At 35.8% G+C, this 22,603-nt stretch overlaps 1 protein-coding gene across 1 annotated transcript in view; it reads left to right on the top strand.

Annotated features, from left to right (window-relative positions):
• The window catches only part of LOC139118319 (glutathione reductase, mitochondrial-like), a 195,071-nt gene that overhangs the window by 64,310 nt on the left and 108,158 nt on the right, over positions 1-22,603 (top strand). The window contains exons 4-5 of the mRNA XM_070681575.1: positions 2,058-2,112; positions 22,238-22,337. Coding sequence (XP_070537676.1) covers positions 2,058-2,112; positions 22,238-22,337 — 155 coding nt within the window. The remainder of the gene's footprint in view (positions 1-2,057; positions 2,113-22,237; positions 22,338-22,603) is intronic.

The raw sequence follows: 22,603 nt of genomic DNA, 5'->3' as shown, positions 1-22,603 counted from the left end.
TCTTGCACAACTCAGTAGATTTCCAGAACATTCCAAACATGACTAATTGAATTCAAGGTTGTGAGGTCATTAAGGGCAGTGACCTTGAGAATGTTCTAGACTAATTGAACTCAGGTCATGATGAGTGTGGGGGAAAATGACCTACATAACAATATATATATATATATATATATATATATAATATATATATATATATATATATATATATATATATATATATATATATATATATATATATATATATATATATATATATATATATATATATATATATCTCTCTCTCTCTCTCTCTGAAATACTTGTATGTTTAAAATTTTTTGGCGCGCCCTTTTGGCGCATTTCTTTAAAATATCAAACAATATTTTTCAGCATACCCTTCAGCTACATGACTTTCATATATCAGATATGTATATATATTAGAGATATCTGGATGTTTCAGATTTTTCGGCGCGCCCTTTGGGCGCAGTAAATTAACATATCAGAGATATTATGTCAGATATATCTTGATGTCTGTAAATTGAAAGTCTGTTTTGCAGAGTGTATTGATCATTACGAAATCTGCAATTCATATAAAAAGCATGACGAACTTTAGAATTGACACTTTTAAGTTCCTATCTTACAACTGACATGACAACAATTTCATTAAAACACAGAATGACTGAATGTTTAAATTATATATATATATATATATATATATATATATATATATATATATATATATATATATATATATATATATATATATATATATATATATATATATATATATATATATATACACACATACTGAATTATTCAATTTATATTCCACCTTTTGTTTTACCTTTGTCGCGCGTACCGGGGAGGGGGGTGTGGGTTCGGCAGCCATGAGTTTTCGAAAGCTTGAATGGGGGGTCAGCCACTTTTTGACGTCAGCAAAAAATAATCCATCCACCCCCCCCACCCCCCGCCGAAGAAACTGACCAGTCCCTAACTGTCTCCCAATCGGCAATTTATGCATGTTCTTTGTGAGAAGTGATTGTCAAGTTCATGTTAGCACCGACATCTATGCGAACGTAACGTCAGTTGCTAGTTTTCCTTCCTCAAGATGAGATGAACATATGTAACTCGTGACAACATAAAATGTCAGTCATAAAAATGTATTTTCTTAGCTTTTGCACTGTGCTGCAGACTTGTCGCCCTTCAGTACGATTGGAGAGATTGACTTGTGTTATTTTTTCAAACTTTATTTATATGTGCTCTTATGTGTCTTACATAGAATACCCATTTTATTACCTCTTCATCAAGAAGGTATTAGATTTGAAAACCAGTGTTCTTTGGTGTCAACTTTTACTTCGGTCTGTCAAGATTTGCAGACATTGTGATGGGTCATATCATAAACTGGTTGGGGTTGAGGTGTAGGAGAATGATTTTGAGCTGTGACAAAAATCAAAAGGGACTAAAGCGGCATAAGCGGCATAGCCACAGTGTTAAGCCTTTCTTAGTTACAGTATGAGCCAAAGTTGGACGGTTTTACATTTAAATCAACCTTTGCGCACCTTGCCGTCTTTTCAGGTTTGCTTTTGCTTTTGTGGCCCTCGTTTGCTTTTTTTGATGGCTTTGGTCTGCTGGAGGTATTTGCCGTACCGTTACCAGCAGAGTTGAGAACGCTGAGCATAGCAAGTGAAGATAGCACATGCGCATTATACCGCGAAGACTATATATACATAATCTCTGCGTGTTTATCAAAGATATTGTGGTCGGTAATCCGCGACCGTTGAGACAAAAGGGAAATAATGGCACGCAGTGTAGCTAATAGTTTGCAAGTTTAATAATATTTGAGGAATTTCCAGGTACGATGTGACCGAACAATTTTTGCCAAAAGAAAGGCCATGTGTCAGGGGTTCGAAATTTGAAATTAAAAAAAATTGCTAAAATTGACCTTTGCCCCTGGGTCACCTCGTTAAATCAAGTGGATGCTTCATGAAATAATTTCGTAAAGAGAAATATATTGCACATGCTGAGAATTCATTAAAAATTCATGACTATTTTATGTGTTTTTTTAAATCTTTGTACAGGTGCTGAATATGGCATTACAAGTGATGGTTTTTTTGAATTGGAAGACCTTCCAAAGTAAGAACTTACTGTTAAGTGATAAGCTTTATCAGCTTTATGTGAAGATCTGTGTCTACAGTTGTCACTGGAGTTATGCTAAAACATTTAGCTCAACCAACGAATATGTCCTTGGGGACAGATAATTTAGTCTCTCAAATAATACAATACTTTTCTGGTATTGCACTTGATTTAAACACAGTCTCTCCATACACCCATTAGGAAATTCTTGGATTCCTATTGTTACGATGCATGGAGGGACTGTGATTTAAAGCAGAACATGTGCCCTCTTACCCTGCACGTGCCATCTCTTTTCCATGAGAAATAGGAAGGCTGTAAGACAAGGCACAGTCTCTCCACACACTGGTTGGGAAAGACTGCTTCCCTATTGTTACGATGTGCCTTATAGTTTGATAAGATGTCTGTGTTTGTAATAGACCCTTTCCTCAATGTCACCGGAAGTTTTCTTGCACATGCGTAATTATATTCATGTTGCCAGTTTGACCTATTTCCAATGGAGTCAAAGTCAACCCTCTGGAAAGTTTGTCGTCTCTCTACCTAGAGTCAATGTATGCAAAGTCTGCTCCTGTATTTCCGGGCAATTTTTGCCACAAATATTTCATAGAAAAAAGCCTGTGCGTGACATGAAAGTCATCACACTAATTTTGTAATTTTTCTGTGGTATTAGCCTGCAAAAATGTTTCTAATTTCTGACAAAGTCGAACAGGTCGATCATGTGATCTGCATTGTGTCTGCTTCAGATCGATAACCATATGACAGCCCTGATTTTGTTGAGGGACCTTAAGCTTGCCTGATGTTTAACTAGCGTACTTTGACAAGACCAGATGCTTTAAGGTAGTATGCACCTCGAAAGTGAAAGACTTAAACTTTTGCTCGAACTTTCATTAAGGAATCTTTCATCCATTCTCTTACAAAATCAAGAATAAAAATCGGGGGTCACCGTGCAAATTTTGATACTAGAGAAACAAATTACCCAAGATTTATCGATATTTGAAATTCAAAATGGCTGCCATCCCTGTGTTAACTCTATGAAGAAAAATAAAATTTTCGAATTTCAAAAAACTAAGCCGGTAAAAAGTTTTCTTACACCAAGAGCTTTAAAATGAACCCCCACAATTGGTATATCAGAAAAAAATTGTAAAAGTTTGAGAGTCCGAATATCTGTCCCCGAGGTGCGTTCTACCTTAAAGTATGACAAAAACTCTGATATTACATTTGCATATCACAAGTTTCAATTTGATCAAACTTTGTGTTATAAGTTTAGGATATGAAACAGCACAACAACCATTGGTCTGGCTGTAGCTGCCAGGCCCCTTGCCGTGTAACACAATGACTCATTGACAGTTCCCAATGATATTTTACAGCTGTTTTCTTTCCTTATCATCAGGTAGTCTTTAATAAAAAAATGTCTAACATACAAAAGTTTTGGCTAACTTTAACGGTCTGAACATGATTCCTCTGAAAGTTTCTCAGGGGTGAGCAAATCATGTTTGAGTCACAAGCCCCGAAGTTAAAATATTTACTAATAGCCGGCCCGCCAGTGGCTAGTTAAATTTTGTGAAGTCCATTTTTTCACTGCTTGCTCTAAAACTACAAAATGTGAGGGAAAAATTGTGTTTGGCATGAGGATTTTTGCCTAAGATAACGAAACTCCTGAACCCAAAAATTTGGCAAGATACCAATCAGTTCTTTTTAGCGTCACACATGGCCGTTCTTACGTGCATACATGATATGACAGTATTATGATACTTTGTGATTCCCAACTACCTCCATGTGATATTTTGGTTACCTCAATGACCCTATGCAATACCCATGTATTAATTTTGGAAATAGATGAAATTACAACAAGGTATGTAAGGGTAGCTCAAACCCCCAACTGGGACTGCTAACTGGTGGGACTCCCAGTTGGCTCCAAATGCACTCTGGAACCGGTCCCAGTTGGTCTCCAGGACTGGTCCCAGTTGACTTCCAGGACCAGTCCTGGTTGGCTTCCAGAACCAGTCCCAGTTGGCTTCCAGGACCAGTGAGTTGGCTTCCAGGACCAGTCACAGTTGGCTTCCAGGACCAGTCACAGTTGGCTTCAAAATGCACTCTGGGACTGGTCCCAGTTGGCCTCCAGAGGTATGTAAGAGTGCCTTCAACAGCATACTCCGAGTTCCAAAACTGAGTCGGACTTACAAGTCCGAGTACTCGGACTTGCATACTCCGAGTAAAACTGCTTACTCGGACTTGTATACATCGAGTACATGACCTACTCGGAGTTGAATACGCCGAGTTACACTTGCTTATAGAAAAAACAATGCTGGAAAAAACACAGGAAATATTCGATCTTGTGATAAAAATTTGCAAACAGCGTATACACTGCAGTGCATTTCCAGTCGCTCAGAGAAAAGAGTTGTAAACGCGATCTGTCTGACCTCTGATCCGATCTGTGTATCTTGTACAACAAGCTCAAGTCATCGTCAAGTGTAGCTACCGTCACGCAAATTATGAGTTTGTCTTGTCTTTTCATTTCATTACCGCGGAATACCGGATCAGATCCTGATTTGATACATGACTTGAATTGGGCACAAAAACGTTTCAAGATCACCGCGATGCAGCGCGGCAAGTTATTAATAATAATAATAATAATATTTTTATTGCTTGCTTGTAAATATAGGATTTACATCACATTTGTGGCAATAAAAGTGTGATACAAAAATAAGTTAAAATTTTCTTCGATAAAGATAAAGTATTACAGTATAATAATAGTAGCTAATAATAAATATAACTAGGTATTTCTTTGTTTATATAAAGTAAAAATATAATCTGCAAGTTGTTCATTAAAAGATAACTCTTGTTTTGTTAGTAGAGAAATAAGCTGATTTTCAGTATCGTCGTTTGGGAAATTGATTTTACTGAAAAAGTACTTTCTTTGGACTTTGTATTTCTGACAGACTGATAAAAAGTGTGTTTCATCTTCAATACTGTTGGTGTTACACTGATTGCAGTATCTTTCAGTAATTGGGGTTTTTGGAACAGTGTGTCTCCCTTTTTCAATTGCTAGATCATGATTACTAATGCGAAGTTTGGTGAGCAATTTTCTTTTCTCACCTTGCAACTGTGTTAAGTAGGGTTCTAATCTAAAATACGTTTTATTTTGGCATACATTCTAATTTATTATTTTCATCAGTGATCAACTTTTTCCGAAAGACTTCATAATTGTTTGTTAAATTTGTTTTCATTAAACCAGTTATAACTTTGTGGTGTTTAAGTGATGGAGCTTATCAAGGAGAAAGTCCATTCCATTGTCTTTAATTAAAGCACTTAAACAGTTAAACCAGGATCTATTGTTAGTGTTGTTTACCATTTGCTCCAGAAAGCTTCTTTAGCAAGATTACAATGTGGCAGTTGTACGATATGAAGCCAGTGTTTAACAATATTAAGTTTGATCTCAAGTAGAAGTGGGAATTGTCCTAGTTCACCCCTCACAGCGGCATTACAAGCTTGTCTATTACACTGTAAAATGTTCTTACAAAATTTGAGGTGAGTTTTTTCAATTGCTGATTTATCCCACTTCTTGTAATCTATGAAATCTTGTCCCCAAATCTCTGAGCCATACAGTAAAACAGGTTTAATGAAAACATTGAAAAGATGTAGGGAAAATTTTATCTTTTTGTTGTGCAATAAAACCCTTTTTAAACTATACAAAGATTTTGCTGCTTTATCAGCCAAATTTGTAATTGTGTCACTAAAACTACCGTTTGATTTAATTGTCAGTCCTAAGTATGTATAGCTCTTAACAGATTTGATGCATGTACTACCATAGTTAAATAAGTGTTTATCTACCAAAGGAGATTTACTAAAATTAATTGCTTGGGTTTTCTGTAAATTAACATCAAGTTTCCAATTGGAGCAAAATGTGTGTAGTGTATTTAACTCCCTTTGCAAACCTTCTTTTGAAGTAGAGATTAAGACTAGGTCATCAGCGTAAAATAATGAGTTAACTGGGGTATTATTCAACACTGGTGGTTGAGTATTTACTTTGTCTAGATTTGTTTTCAAGTCATTGACATATAAATTGAACAGACTAGGACTTAGAACACAGCCCTGTTTTACTCCTTTTTCAACTTTCAGGCTGGGCGAGATAAAATTATTTGTTTTGATGTGTATTTTTGTGTTGGTGTACATGTGTTTTATAGGTCTGTATAATTTGCCATTAATGTTATTTTTGAGAAGTTTATGGAAAAGACCAACTCTCCATACCGAGTCGAAAGCCTTAGCAAAGTCAACAAAACAAACATAAATGTTCTGCTTATTAGTCCCCACGGACACCGTCTGGGGGGACTTATAGGTTTGGTCGTGTCCGTGCGTGTGTGCGTGCGTGCGTGCGTGCGTCCGTCCGTTCACGCAGATATCTCAGAGATGCAAGGAGCGATTTCATTCAAAATTGGTACAAGAATTACTTCATATGTCATACAGATGCACGTCAATTTGTTTTGTGATACGATCCAATATGGCCGCCAGGCAGCCATTTTATTACGATTTTTTCATGTACAGAGCCATAACTCAGACACGTTTCAACCGATTTTATTCAAAGTTGGTACAAGGACATTGACCAATGTCATAGATATGCACGTCAATTTTTTTTGTGATACGATCCAATATGGCCGCCAGGCGGCCATTTTCTAACGATTTTTTCATGTACAGAGCCATAACTCAGACATGTTTCAACAGATTTTATTCAAAGTTGGTGCAAGGACATTGACCAATGTCATATATATGTATGTGGATTTGTTTTGTGATACGATCCAATATGGCCGCCAGGCGGCCATTTTCTAACGATTTTTTCATGTACAGAGCCATAACTCAGACATGTTTCAACCAATTTTATTCAAAGTTGGTACAAGGACATTGACCAATGTCATAGATATGCACGTCAATTTTTTTTGTGATACGATCCAATATGGCCGCCAGGCGGCCATTTTGTAACGATTTTTTCATGTACAGAGCCATAAGTCAGGCATATCTCAACCGATTTTATTCAAAGTTGGTACAAGGACATTGAACAATGTCATAGATGTGCACGTCAGTTTGTTTTGTGATACAATCCAATATGGCCGCCAGGCTGCCATTTTCTAACGATTTTTTCATGTACAGAGCCATAAGTCAGGCATATCTCAACCGATTTTATTCAAAGTTGGTACAAGGACATTGACTTATGTCATACATATGTACGTCAATTTGTTTCATGATATGATCCAATATGGCTGCATGGCAGCCATATTGGTTACAATTTTTTCGTGTCCTTAGCCAAAACTTGGGCACGTCTCAACTGATTTTATTCACCGATTTTATTTAAACTTAGTACAGGGACATCGACCTATGTCATACATATGCACATTGATTTGTTTTGTGATACAATCCAATATGGCCGCCGTGTGGCCATTTTTTCCGATTTTTTCATGTCCGGAACCATAACTCAGACATGTATCAAGCAAATTTATTCAAAGTTGGTACAAGGACATTGACTTATTTATACATATGTATATCGATTGGTTTCACGAGATGGTCCAATATGGCCACATGGTAGCAATTTCGTTATGGTTGTTTCATGTCGAGAGCCATAACTCTGGCAAGTCTCAACTGATCTTATTCAAAGTTGGTACATGTACATTGACTTATGTCGTACATATATTGTTGATTTTTTAAACAGTAAGATCAAATATCGCTGCATGGCGGTGAATTTGTTACATTTTCTTATGTACAGAGCCATAACTCAGACATATTGCCACCAGTATCATTCAAAGTTGGTACAAGGACATTGACCTATTTCATACATATGCTCCTCAATTTGTTTCACGTCATGTAGCAGTAACATGTCAATTATTGAAGTTTCGTAAATAGGCTGATATGTCAAGAAATACTGCATCAAATTCATGAAACTTTGTACAGATGTTAAGCTCACATTGCTTTAACATTGAAAAAGACATTTATCAGTGTCATTTTAATTAATTTGTAATTGCATAAGTAATGAACTTTCCTAATTAGGGTGATATAGCCACAAATTAATACAACGTCAAATGTGATGAAACTTGATACAGATGTTGATCTCATAGTGTTGTAAATACTGCATCAAACTTTATGAAATATGGTACAACTGATAATCTGTTAAGTGTTAGGATTGTATGCAAAAATGTTTTGCAACATCCTGTTGATTAATTCCTAGTAGACTCATTTTATGAACTTTAGGATGGTGGCCTACATTGGTTTTATGTTTTCATCACCATGGAACTCATTCTTGGCCATTGAGTGCCATCTGTATCAAAGTATTTTATCACAGACCTAATTAATGAAGAGGACTCTATCCTCTCTGAGGACATGTAATCAAAGTACCCATTAACAAGTGGGGACTGTGTCATCAACGATGACTTGTTGTTAATATATTTATGTATTATTGTCTTCAGGGTAAATATGTGATCTATTGTGCGATGGTTTTTGCGAAATCCAGCTTGATTATTATGTATAATATGATTGTCATCTAAAAAACTATTTAGCCTTTCATTTAGAATGTAAGAAAAAACTTTTCCTACACAACTTCCGACAGAAATGCCCCTATAATTTTTCGGGTCATATTTATCTCCTTTTTTAAATAAGTGTGTCATAATGCTTGTATTCCAGATGTCTGGAAAATTGGATGTATCTAGAACTACATTAAATAATTTAGCTAAGGGTTTACAGAGAAAGGAGGAACCATGTTTTAACAACTCTATACAAAACCCATCCATCCCTGCTGCTTTTTAGCTCCGCTGTCAGCGACGCGGAGCTTATCAAATAGGTTGATTATCCGTCGTCGTCCGTCGTCCGTCGTCGTCCGGCGTCCGGCGTCCGGCGTCCGTCGTCGTCCGTCAACAATTGCCTTCTCCTCTGAAACCACAAGTCCAATTGCTTTGAAATTTTATATGCAGTTCACTTGGGGTGACCTCACTTCAGTTTGGTCAAATCATGGTGAAATTTGCATATTTGTATTTTTGGGGCATTTGTTGGTGTTTTTGGTAAAAAAATCTTCTTCTCTGAAACCGCTCGTCCGATTGCTTTGAAATTTGATATGCAGTTTGCTTAGGGTGACTTAAATCAGATTTGTTCAAATTGTGGTGAAATTTGCATATTTGTATTTTTAAGGCAATTTTTGTCATTTTTGGTAAAAAAATCTTTAAAAATCTTCTTCTTCAAAACTACTGGTCAGATAGCTTTTATATTTGGTACATATGTCCCTAGGGATGATCTATTTCAGATTTCTTCAAATTGTGCAGAAATATGCAAATTTGCATTTTTAAGGCAATTTTTGCCATTTTTGGTCAAAAAATGTCTTTCTCAAAAAGTACTGGTCTGATAGTTTTGAAATTTGGTATACAGATTTCTATAGATGAACTAAGTAATATATATTGAATTTCTGATGAAATCTGTAATTTTGTATTTTGGGGGCAATTTTTGCCACTTTTGGTCAAAAAATGTGTATTTCCAAAACTATTCATCTGATAGCTTTGAAATTTGGTATAGAGGTTTCTACAGATGAACTAAATGATATTTATGGAAATAATGATGAAATCTGCAATTTTGTAATTTTGGGGCAATTTTTTCCATTTTTGGTCAAAAATGTGTTTCTCAAAAGTACTGGTCTGATAGCTTTGAAATTTGGTATACAGGTTTCTACAGATAAGCTTAGTATATATATATTGAATTTCTGATGAAATCTGTAATTTTTTATTTTTTGGGCAATTTTTGCCATTTTTGGTCAAAAAATGTGTATTACCAAAACTACTTATCTGATAGCTTTGAAATTTGGTATACAGGTTTCCATAGATGAACTAAATGATATTTATTGAAATAATGATGACATCTGCAATTTTGAATTTTTGGGGCAATTTTTCCCATTTTTGGTCAAAAAATGCGTTTCTCAAAAAGTACTGGTCTAACAGCTTTGCAATTTGGTATACAGGTTTCTATATATGAACTAAGTGTGATGTTTTGAAATTATGATGAAATCTGCAATTTTTTATTTTTGGGGGCAATTGTTGCCATTGTTGGTCGGACTATTTTATTCTCAAAAAACTACTCATCAGATAGCTTTGGTTGATATATTCTTAGGGATGATCGGATGTGATATATTCAAAGTATGATGAAATCTTCAATTTTGTATTTTTGCAGCTTATTTTAGCCACTTTTTTCTGGCCACTGCATTGAGTTATCAAAGATTTCCACCTTATTTATCAACATGTATCAAAAATAGTTATTCTGTACATAAACACAGCGGAGCTATATCGGCCGCTAGGTCGCTTGTTTACTTTTTAAATTTCTAATTGCTGATAACACTTCATTAGTTGTTATTGACTTATCCAGCTGCTGATTAGCCTGATTCTTAGTTTCTTCAGATGTTAAACTATCAATAATTTGCTGTTGGAAATCATTATACCTGTCATTTTCAATTGAGCAAGAATTTTTGTAAAATTCCATCCATGTTTCTGCTGAGACACAATCTCCAGTATTATTATCTTTATCATTATTTTTTAAGTACTTGATCAATTTCCACATATCATGTGAATTGTTGGCATGTAGACTGTTTAGTTTGTCTAAGTTGTTTTGCCAGAATTGCAATTTCTTATTAGAACACAGACGCCACAATTGACTGACCTGTCGACCTGTGACGTCATGGCCGTGGTTTGCCAGCATGGCGAGGCCATGATAGACTTGCCCAAGCATTTTTAGGCATATTTATGTCTTGATAAAATAATTAAATTAATAATTTTTCAAAATAAAATGAGCACAGTGCACTCATGTATGGTATGAACCGAGTGGGAGTGACCACTTCGTCGTAAATAATGACCTGACTTGACCTGTGATGTCATGCATTGATTTCGCTGGACCGATTGTGCGATATCGAACTGAGTAACTGCAGACTGGACTTGCCTGAAATTTATTGGTTTTGACTGCAAATGTTATCGGGTCAGTCACAATCAGGGTGCGCTAGAGTGTGTCACTTAGGTCAAAATTTCAAGTTCATGATAACTGTCCAGTTAAATAATATGTTGAAAGGTTATGGTATGGGGCATATCTTCCTAAAATTTGGTGAAGCAAACGTCATTAGTATTACCACAGTGCACATAGTTTTATATGGTCGACGCAGTGTCACGGACGCTACAGAAATGTTGTACATGAAACACAAATGTCATAATAAAATTTTAAACAATGATTTGTTAATGCTTTCTTATGTTATTACAATATAAAAGATGCATATTGGCATTAAAATAAGCTATACTTGGTATGATTTACTTCATTTTTCCATGAATAAACACAACCTCAAGTTTAGTGAGAAATACAACAATATTGATCATATTTTTTAAAAGGACTTTCAACTTCTCTATGTCCTTCCGCTGGTATGCTGTAGTTAAAAGTTTTATTGTCATGAATTAACCATGCTATAGCAACAATATTAATACCATTCAGTGTAATCAAAATGAACTTCTTTCTAAAATATTTTCTGTTTAGTATGACATGTAATTTTGTCACGGACGCTACCAAAATCAAACTTGAAAGTTAGGTCAATTTGAAATATAAAAAGCAATTAACAATCTGGTTTTTTCTTTCTCTTTTCTCCAAAACCTTTCTGTATCAAACATTTAAATTGTGAAAATTGTGTCAAAACATTGACAATTTCTTTAAATTGAACAAGAAAGCTATAGCAACTACTGCAAAAATCAGTTGGAGTAAAAAATTACTGCAGCTGAGCTTACTTCTGGGATCAACCCTCGAGTCGTATTCTGACGACACTCCTCATGGTCTATAAAACGAGCATCTAAAACAAATCCTTCTTACAAAATTATAGCTTGTTATGTAACTTTGACCAACATGTGAAGGAGTAAGCAGTCCGTCGATATCCGGCACGACAACCGAAAAGTCCAGTGAGTTTATTCAAACACACTTTGCCCATATCGCTCAAACAGTTAAAAGGTGTACGATAGCGGTTTTATTTGAAACAACGGGGAAACTGAATTTCTTTTATGAATTTGTCTACATTTTATGCCACAACTTATCGTATAAAACCAAGATGAAATCTGTAATCGAATTGGTACTACAATCAACCAAACTATTTGCTGAGCAGTACAGAAAACATCATCTGGCAAAGAAAATCAAAAACTGAGAGAGCTTCCATATAAGTAATCAAAGTTGGCGGCATGAATTAAATAAAACCATACTCTCCTCAGACCACACCGATTTCAAAGGCCATTTACAGCAAATATTGTTACGAAACCATGAAACCTGGGAATGGCTAAACACAGAGAAAAAGATTTATTTCTCGAAACAGCCTTCCACAACATGCTTTTCAAACACCGGAAAGCAGGCACCAATATCGACCCGAAATCTATAGTCCATGAAAAATTGACACAAAACCAAAAGTTTGGTTAATCGGTTTAAATGCCTAAAACAAGTAATCGTTTTCAGATTAGTACAACATTTACTGTTAACATAACGAGCACTAGCAACGCTCAAAATATGCCCTAAAACAAAAATCCTTATAAGCGTCCAGAAACTCCGGTCGATGCTGGGTCGTGTTATTTATAATATATGACACCACACACCAGATCGCTCACTATAGAGTCAGTCAATAGTGGCTAACTCTTTCAATAACAAATCTGGCTTCTCCTACTCGAGGACGAAGATGACTTCATCACACAACCAAGTGGTGGGGATACAAAACAAGAGAACGACTTATAAAGGAACCCCATTTTTGGTTCTGAAACGCCGTTAAGACGAATCACTCAATCAACAAACCGGTTTACCGGGGACCCAGATCACATGACTAGGGTCAAAGCACTATCGATTCACCGGTGTCTCGCCATGTATTCCACACAAAATAAATGCAATGATCCTTTTATTCACCATAGCGTAATACTAAACAATCTTGGTAGAGCCGATGTGTGGAGTTGCCCTCATTTTTAGTCCCCGCGGACGAAGTCCGGCGGGGACTTATAGATTGGGTCCCGTCTGTGCGTCCGTCCGTCCGTCCGTCCGTCCGTCCGTCCGTCCGTCATCAACAGTTTCTCAGACACTGCTAAACCAATTTCGTTCAAACTTGGCACAAAGGCATAGCACTATGACCTACAGATGCACGTCGATTTATTTTGTGATACGATCCAATATGGCCGCGAGGCGGCCATTTTGTTGCGATTTTTCATGTCTTTGGACCATAACTCAGACATCCTTGAGCAGATTCTGTTCAAACTTGGCACAAAGGCATAACACTATAGCTTTCATATCCATGTCAAATTATTTTGCGATACGATCCAATACGGGCGCGAGGCGGCCATTTTGTTGCGATTTTTCATGTCTTTGGACCATAACTCAGACATCCTTGAACAGATTCTGTTCAAACTTGGCACAAAGGCATAACACTATGGCCTACATGTGCATGTCAAATTATTTTGCGATACGATCCAACATGGCCGCGAGGCGGCCATTTTGTTTGCGATTTTTCATGTCTTTGAACCATAACTCAAACATCCTTGAACCGATTCTGTTCAAACTTGGCACAAAGGCATAACACTATGGCCTACATATGCATGTCAAATTATATTGCGATACGATCCAATATGGGCATGAGGCGGCCATTTTTTTGCGATTTTTTCATGTCTTTGAACCATAACTCAAACATCCTTGAACTGATTTTGTTCAAACTTGGCACAAGGCAAAGCACTATGGCATACATATGCATGTATCAATTAACCTTGTTATAGGATCCAATATGGCTGCAGAACTGCCATTTTGTTGGAATTTGCATGTCTTTGAAGCGTAATTCAAAGGTCATTACACCCATTTTGTCCAAACTTGGCACAAAGATCAAGCACTATGGCATACATATACATGTCAATTTACTTCGTGACATGTTCCAATATTGCTGCCAGATTGTCATTTTTTTCCAATATCGCTGCCAGATGGTCATTTTTGGATTTTTTCATGTCTTTGAGGCTTAATCATATGCAAATATTCCTTAACCCATGTTGTTGAGACTTGGTACAAAGATAAAGCACTATGGCATACATATGCATGTCTACTAATTTTATGCTATGAATGATCCATATGGTCAATAGACAGCCATTTGATTTCAATTTCGGTGTGATTTTTTTATGTCTTTAAAACATAAACATAGGTCACTGTCCCTCGATGGACTGATTTTGTTCAAACGTGATACAAAGATAAAATACTATGGCTGCATTCTTGTGCACATTAATTTGTTTCATTCTATGATCTGAATGGCTGATTACAACAACATACCCGATCCCATACCATTTCGAAAATTCCACCAAACCGTGTGTATAGTATGTGCCATCATGACACTAGAGGCAGTGAGGGCATCGTTATGTGTGATGTAATCAAAAGTTCCTTCAGTTGTCATTACCGGCAGAGATGAGTCATTTATTGAACGTTCCTCAGATTACTTTATTATGCAAGTCACAGGCCTGATGCACCCGTTGCATCAATGTCATTCCACAGCTACCTAGACCACAGCTACCTAGACACCAAAGATTATAACAAAATGGATAAGCGGGGACTGTGTCATCAACGATGACTTGCCCTTATACAAAATGTGGTGGTTATTTCACATTTAGATTGGCTTATAATCTGAAAAACAATGTTTGCATTTTATTGTAGCATCCGTGACATAATGAATTGAAATGGAATACACAATAATAAATGCATATACAGCACAGAATTCATTGTTCTTTTCACTAGAATTCTAATAACATATTCAATATAATTACTGCATTCTTAAAAAACACCAATCTAAGTGTCACAGTTAAGGCTGAACATAACATTTTGAGTGTTTTATTACTTTTAAAAAATCGATTTTGTGCAAATTTACAATTTTATGCCTTGAAGACATTTTGTAACCCACCTCCATGTATGTACACACAATACACACTTCTAGTATTTATATGTTTCAGTGGATTAACTGCTTTAAAATGTTTTAAATGGTTATTAATTATGACTATGTAGTAAACACCGTCACGGACGCTACACCGTCACGGATGCTACATTTCCATATTTTAGGAATATTAATAGTGAACGCAAGGGACAGTAATTATATAATTTGTTTATTTAAGGTAGGCACCTATTGACACTCAGGCCTGTGACATCAGATCTTTTATAACTCCTGTTGTCCTTAAGATATGAGTGTGTCACGGACGCTACAAGAAATTCCGACCAAAACGATCTCCATTTTCATTTACTCACAAAACAGTACAATATGCAATTTTACTTAAATTTTGGTGTATAAAATGCTTGCCATGGATGTTGAGGTTGGAATTAAATTCAATATTACAATATTTTATCCATTTTTCTACATATAAACTAAAGGTATATGTACTTATGGTCATAAAACACAAAAAACATAACGATGTTACAGTTTTGGTAAAAATACCACAGTTTCTGTTCCGATGCACATAGTCACATGAAATAACTTGTGAAAGAAAGGTTAGGTATTCTGCAATAACATATGTAAGCTAAAAATTCCACAATTTTAACACTGTGTTCCAAAAAACATTTTGAAATTAAGTACATTTTGAAGTGAAACAGCATAACGCTAATTTTTACAGTTTTTAAAGGCATTTTTGTGCATGTACAACCAAACCTGCACAATATATGCAATATTTCTTTATGTGACCAAGTTAGTTACAACTATTACTATTTATTAGAAACAAATAAGCAATATAATATCAGTCTGAATAGCAGATACATGTCCATAACAAATAAAAATCATCTAGCGCACCCTGATTGTGACTGACCCGATTCTAAGTTTTCTCAGAGAATGACCCCTTCAGTTCGTCATAACTTGCCTAAAAAGTATGGCATTTGTTGTACCTACAGAACATGACTTCCATGGTTGTTTAATGGTTATTTTGAAACTTTCACTGAAATTTCTAAACGTTCTTTTACTGGATATTATTTAACATTTATTCCGATGCTGCACATTAGTGCTTACATGCAGAACTGAAAAAGTTTTTAGAAAAGTAACCTTCATGGATACAAATCAAAGAGAATTGTGGGTAATTTATTGTACTGTGTGTCGCAGCGATGTCTGTCTGTCTGTCTGTCTGTCTGTCTGTCTGTCTGTCTGTCTGTCTGGTCTGTTGGTCTGATATCTCAAAAAACGGCTCATCAGATCAGAATCAAATCTGGTACATAGATTCAGTTAGCAAATGGCAAGAACTGATTAGTTTTTGGTGGGTGTGGCTTGCATACTTTTTGCTCATTTGCATAATTAGTGATTTTAGAAAAAACGGATATACATTAAAAACGACTACACACAATTTGATGAGATTTGCTACAAATGTTGATACACAAAGATATATCAGCAGTGGGATCCATTAAGGGGTGACGTGAAAGATAGTTGCTAATTTGCATATTTTATGAGCTTTCCTAATTAGGAATATATTTCTGATTTGACTCGATCAAAATCGACCAAACTTGGTATGTATGTTAAAGATACTATGATTTAACATTATTGAAAGTCATTGAACAGTTTTACTTCAGCCAATTCCGAATTTGCATATTTAATAAACTTTCTCAATTAGGGATATATCTGAATTAACTTGATTGTAGTTGTTGAAACTTGCTATATACATCAAAGATACTGTGATATAACATTATTGAAAATCAAGAGACATTTTTACCGCAAACAATTCCTAATTTGCATATTAAATGAATTTTCATAATTAGGGATATTTATCTGAATTGACTTGATCAAAATTGATGAAACTTGCTATGTACATTAATGACACTATAATACAATATTAGTGAAAGTCATTAAGCATTTTTTCTTCAGCCAATTCCTAACTTGCATATTTAATGAACTTTCCTAATTAGAGATATATATCTGAATCAACTTGACCAAAGTTGACAAAACTTGCTACACATATTGCAGAGACCATGATACAACATCATTGAAAATCATTAAGCATTTTTACTTAAGCCAATTCCTAATTTACATATTTAATGAACATTGCTTATTATGGATATATACTGGGATTTACTCGATCAAAGTTGGCAAAATATGCTATGTACATTGATGATTATACCAGGTTAAAACAATATCGAAAGTCATTTCACATTTTCATGTCAGCTAATTTATAATTTGCGTGTCTAATGAGCTTTCACAGCTCGGCATATATGGCTTGAAGGACTTGGCGAACGGTAGTTACACTGGCTATATAAAGTGGTGATACAATGACAGCAGTAAAAGAACTTTATTATTTTTATTTCAGCTAATTACATATTTGTATACTTCATGACCTAATGGGCGGTGATTATTGTTCATTATGTTGATCATAATACTTTGAATGAAAAACATGTGGCAAAGGTTAAAATTTACACATAACTGCAATATATAATGAAACACCTGAGCATTTTCAGTTCATATCTGGTGTTATGATTTTTTTCATGTCCTTAGCCATAACTCAGGCACATCTCAACCGATTTTATTCAGAGTCGGTACAAGAACATTGACCTATGTCATGCATATCCACATTGATTTGTTAGTCCCCACGGACACCGTCCGGGGGGACTTAAAGGTTTGGTCATATCCGTGAGTCCGTCCGTGTGTCCGTCCGTTCACTCAGATATCTCAGAGACGCCTGGATGATTTCATTCAAACTTAATACAAGGATTATTACCTATGCCATACATATGCACATCGATTTGTTTTGTGATCTGATCCAATATGGCCATGTGGGGGCCATTTTGTTTCCTGTATTTGATGTCGGTGCGTATGTTCGCACAAATTTCTCAGTGATGCCAGGAGTGATTCCATTCAAACTTGGTACATAGATTACTCTATATGTTATACATATGCACATTGATTTTTTGTTTTGATATGGTCTAAAATGCCTGCGTGGCAGCCATTTTGTTTCCTATATTTGACAACTGTGCATTTGTTCTCGTAAATTTCTCAGCGATGCCGGGTGCGATTGCATTGAAAGTGGGTACATATATTGATCCCTATGTCATATATATGCACGCTGATTTTTGTAATGATTTGATCACAAATGGATGTGTGACAGCCGTTTTCTTTCATATCCATCCACAGGGTTGCCAAGAATGATCCACAGGGGTTGCAGGATGGTATTAATATTAATGCTATGTCCATGCATAGGGGCTCATGAATGCAGATATTTGAGATATGCCTGTGCCAATTCTTTTTAAACTTAATTCAAGGATACTACACTATGGCATTCATATGCAGGTTCATTTATATTGATGTGGCATACATAATTAGTGCTAATTTGCATAATTTGGGATTAGAGTGCTGTTTCTGGTACCACTGTGCCAAATGTGATGAAACTTTGTGCAGATGTTTTTCACACAGAGTTCTAATATCAGTCAATGACATATGTCAGCATTGCATCAATTAATTGCTAATTTGCATATTTGATGAAATTATGTAATTAGGGTGATGTCTAGAATATACTGCAACAGATTTAATGAAACAAATGGTACAAATCTTCAGCACATAGCCCTACAATAGTGTACAAAGACACTTAGCAGTATCATGTTAATTAATTGCTAATTTGCATATTTTATTCCTTTTCCTAATTAATATCCTAATTAGTTGGCTATATCCAGAAATACTGCTTTAAATATTATGAAACATGGTGCAGATCCTGATCTGTCTGTATTATAATACTATGTGAACACATTAAGGAGTATCATGTCAATTAATTGCTAATTTACATATTTAATGAACTTTCATAATTATTTTCATATGTCTAGCAATACTGCATCAAATTCAATGAAAGTACAGATTTTTTCTTTCCAGTAGTCAAATGGCGTGCAAAGATATGTAACAGTTTCTTATCAATTAATGGCTTATTTGCATATTGGATGAACTTTGGTAATTAGGCTGATATGTCAAGAAATTGATCAACAAATTTCATGAAACTTGGTACAGATGTTGAGCTCAAAATGCTGTATCGGTGAATAGAGACATTTATCTATGTCATGTTTATAAAGTTTTAATTTGCATATGAAATGAACTTTCTTGATTAGAGTGATATGTCCAGATATGATGCATCAAATTTGATGAAACATGGTACAGATGTTGACCTCTGAGTACTGTAATACTGTGTGAAGACATGAAAAAGTAACATTTCAATTAATTGCTAATTTGCATATTTGGTGAATTTTCATAATTAATATGAAATATCTAGAAGTGTTGCATCAAATTTGATGCAACGTGATATGGATGTATATCTTCCAGTAGTGTAATGATGTGCAATGTTATGTAACAGTATCATGGTACAGATGTTAATCTCACAGTACTGTAATTCAATGAAACGTGGTGTATATTTTTCCTCCAATAGTGTAATGGTGTGTAAAGATATGTAGCAGTATCATATCAATTTACTGCTGATTTGCATATACTATTAATTTTCGTAATTAAGGCCAGTATACCGAGAAATGATTCATCAAATTTCATGTAACTTGGTAGAGATGTTGTGTTCTCAGATAGGTCATTCGTATGGTCAGATTGGTTTTATATTTTCATTACAATGGAGCTCATTCTTGGCCATTAAGCCTCATTTGTATTGCAGTATTTTTAGTCGGGACTTATAGGTTTGGCCATGTCTGTCCGTGCGTGCGTGCGTGCGTCCGTCTGTGCGTCCGTCCGTCCGTTCACGCAGATATCCCAGATACGCCTGGAGCGATTTCATTCAAACTTGGTACATAGATTACTTCATATGTCATACATATGCACGTCAATTTGTTTTTTGATACGATCCAATATGGCCGCCAGGCGGCCATTTTATTGTTATTTTTTCATGTACAGAGCCATAACTCAGGCATATCTAAACCGATTTTATTCAAATTTGGTACAAGGACATTGACCTATGTCATACATATGCACGTCGATTTGTTTTGTGATATGATCCAATATGGCCGCCAGGCGGCCATTTTGTTATGATTTTTTCATGTACAGAGCCATAACTCAGGCATATCTCAACTGATTTTATTCAAAGTTGATACAAGGACATTGACCTATGTAATACATATGCACGTTGATCTGTTTTGTGATACGATCCAATATGGCCACCAGGCGGCCATTTTGTTATGATTTTTTCATGTACAGAGCCATAACTCAGACATGTTTCAACCGATTTTATTCAAAGTTGGTACAAGGACATTGACCAATGTCACAGACATGCACGTCAATTGGTTTGTGATATGTTCCAATATGGCCGCCAGGCGGCCATTTTGTTACGAGTTTTTCATGTACAGAGCCATAACTCAGGCATATCTCAACCAATTTTATTCAAAGTTGTTACAATGACATCGACCTATGTAATATATATGCACATTGATTTGTTTCTTGAAACGATCCAATATGGTTGCTGTGTGGCCATTTTGTTACGTTTTTTTCATGTACAGAACCATAACTCAGACATGTATCAAGCAAATTTATTCAAAGTTGGTACAAGGAGATTGACTTATGTCATACATATGCACCTCAATTTGTTTTGTGATACAATCCAATATGGCTGCCGTGTGGCCATTTTGTTATGATTTTTTCATGTACAGAGCCATAACTCAGGCATATCTCAACCGATTTTACTCAAAGTTGGTACAAGGACATTAACCTATGTCATACATATGTAAGTCAATTTGTTTCATGATATGATCCAATATGGCTGCATGGCAGCCATTTTGTTACAATTTTTTTATGTCCTTAGCCAAAACTAGGGCACGTCTCAACCGATTTTATTCACTGATTTTATTCAAACTTAGTAAAAGGACATCACAGACCAAATTCATGAAGAGGACTCTATCCTCTCTGAGGACTTGTAATCAAAGTACCCATTAACAAGTGGAGGCATCATGGGCCAGTGGCTAGAGCAGTGGACTCACGATCAAAGGATGGTGAGTTCGAGCCCCGGCATGGCTGTGGTGTTGTGTCCTTGGGCAAGGCACTTTATTCCTCATTGCTTCTCCCCACCCAGGAGTGATGGGTACCTGGTAGGACAGAGGTTGTTATGTGTGCGTTTAGCTCTGCTGCGCTTATTGGTTGCACATGTGAGCTGTTGTCTGCTCCCCAGGGAGTTGAGTGGTATCATATTTAATAGGTCCAGTGACCAGGGGTAATAATAATTTGTAAAGCGCCTTGATCACATCTACTTGTGGATATGTGCGCTATATAAGAACCAAATATTATTATATTAACAAGTGGGGACTGTGTCATCTACGATGACTTGTTAATCACAGACCCAGTTAATTAATGAACAAGACTCTATCCTCACTCTCCGAGGACTAGTAATCAAATTACCAATGAACAAGTTTGGACTGTGTCATCAACGATGACTTGTTGAGAAAGGGATTAGCTATGTAACTGATTTAGTAGAGGGGAGAAGATTCAGAGTTGCTAATGACCTAATAGAAGTGTTCACTCTTTCTGCCACCCAAGAATTTAAGCTTATTTATATTTGGATGCACTCCTGTCTGACCATAGAATAGCTACACTTTCTTTACCAGTGTCTACGCCTAATATTTTATGTAATGTTTTTTCTGTACATATAACAGACAGATTATTAATATTCTTTAGGCCAGTAAAACTGTAATTGAGAAAACTTCAAGTGGAAGGAGTACTGCCCTTCCTACTAGTTCTGCTTATATCTTTGGAGATTTCAATATTGCTGTTGGTCAACTCTGAATTTTTTTATTTTCTTCCGTTTAATTTTACAATTGATACTAGAGCCAGAACTTTTCAATTCAAACTTTACATCGTATTCTCTTTACAAATGCCAATCGTTTTTAAAATGAAAGCTCAGAATGACACTGATCGATCAACTGTGAATTTTTTGTGTAGTTTATTGTTCTATTATTCTTTTGATTGTGTCTCTGTCTATTGTGTTTTGGAAAATGGAAAAGCTTTAATAAAGAAACCTAAAAACAGCATGAGGATTGCATTTTGGGCAACATGGGTCAGCAAGCAGTGCTGTTTTAGCTACAAAGGTCTCCATTCACAGTTCCAACATTCTTGCATTTAGCAAGAATGATACATTTCTCCCAATGACATTAATGGCTTTTCTCTACATGACAGGAAAGTTGTTGTGGTTGGTGCTGGTTACATTGCTGTCGAACTAGCTGGTATCTTCAATGCTCTTGGATCTGATGTATCACTCTGTATAAGATATGATAAGGTAAGATACTTTTTAGTTCTCTTGACCAACAGTGCAAGATATTTTCTATTGTCATTTTCCAGGAGCCTTTATGTATTGGTTTGATGAAAAACAGATGTTTTTAAACTCAACTAAAAATGTGTAAAACCATATCAGCTTCACTGGTGCATGTGTGGCGGCATCCAACTTAAGGGGGAGACCCACATTCGCAGACACTTTTCTTTAACCTGATTTTTTACCATTAAAATGAATCTTTAACCCGACATGTAGTATATGTTTGGGTAGGT

Source organism: Ptychodera flava, chromosome 19, assembly GCF_041260155.1.
Source record: "Ptychodera flava strain L36383 chromosome 19, AS_Pfla_20210202, whole genome shotgun sequence".
Taxonomy (NCBI): Eukaryota; Metazoa; Hemichordata; class Enteropneusta; family Ptychoderidae; genus Ptychodera; species Ptychodera flava.
The sequence above is the reverse complement of the archived record's forward strand: the minus strand, read 5'-3'. Positions and strand labels throughout refer to the sequence as shown.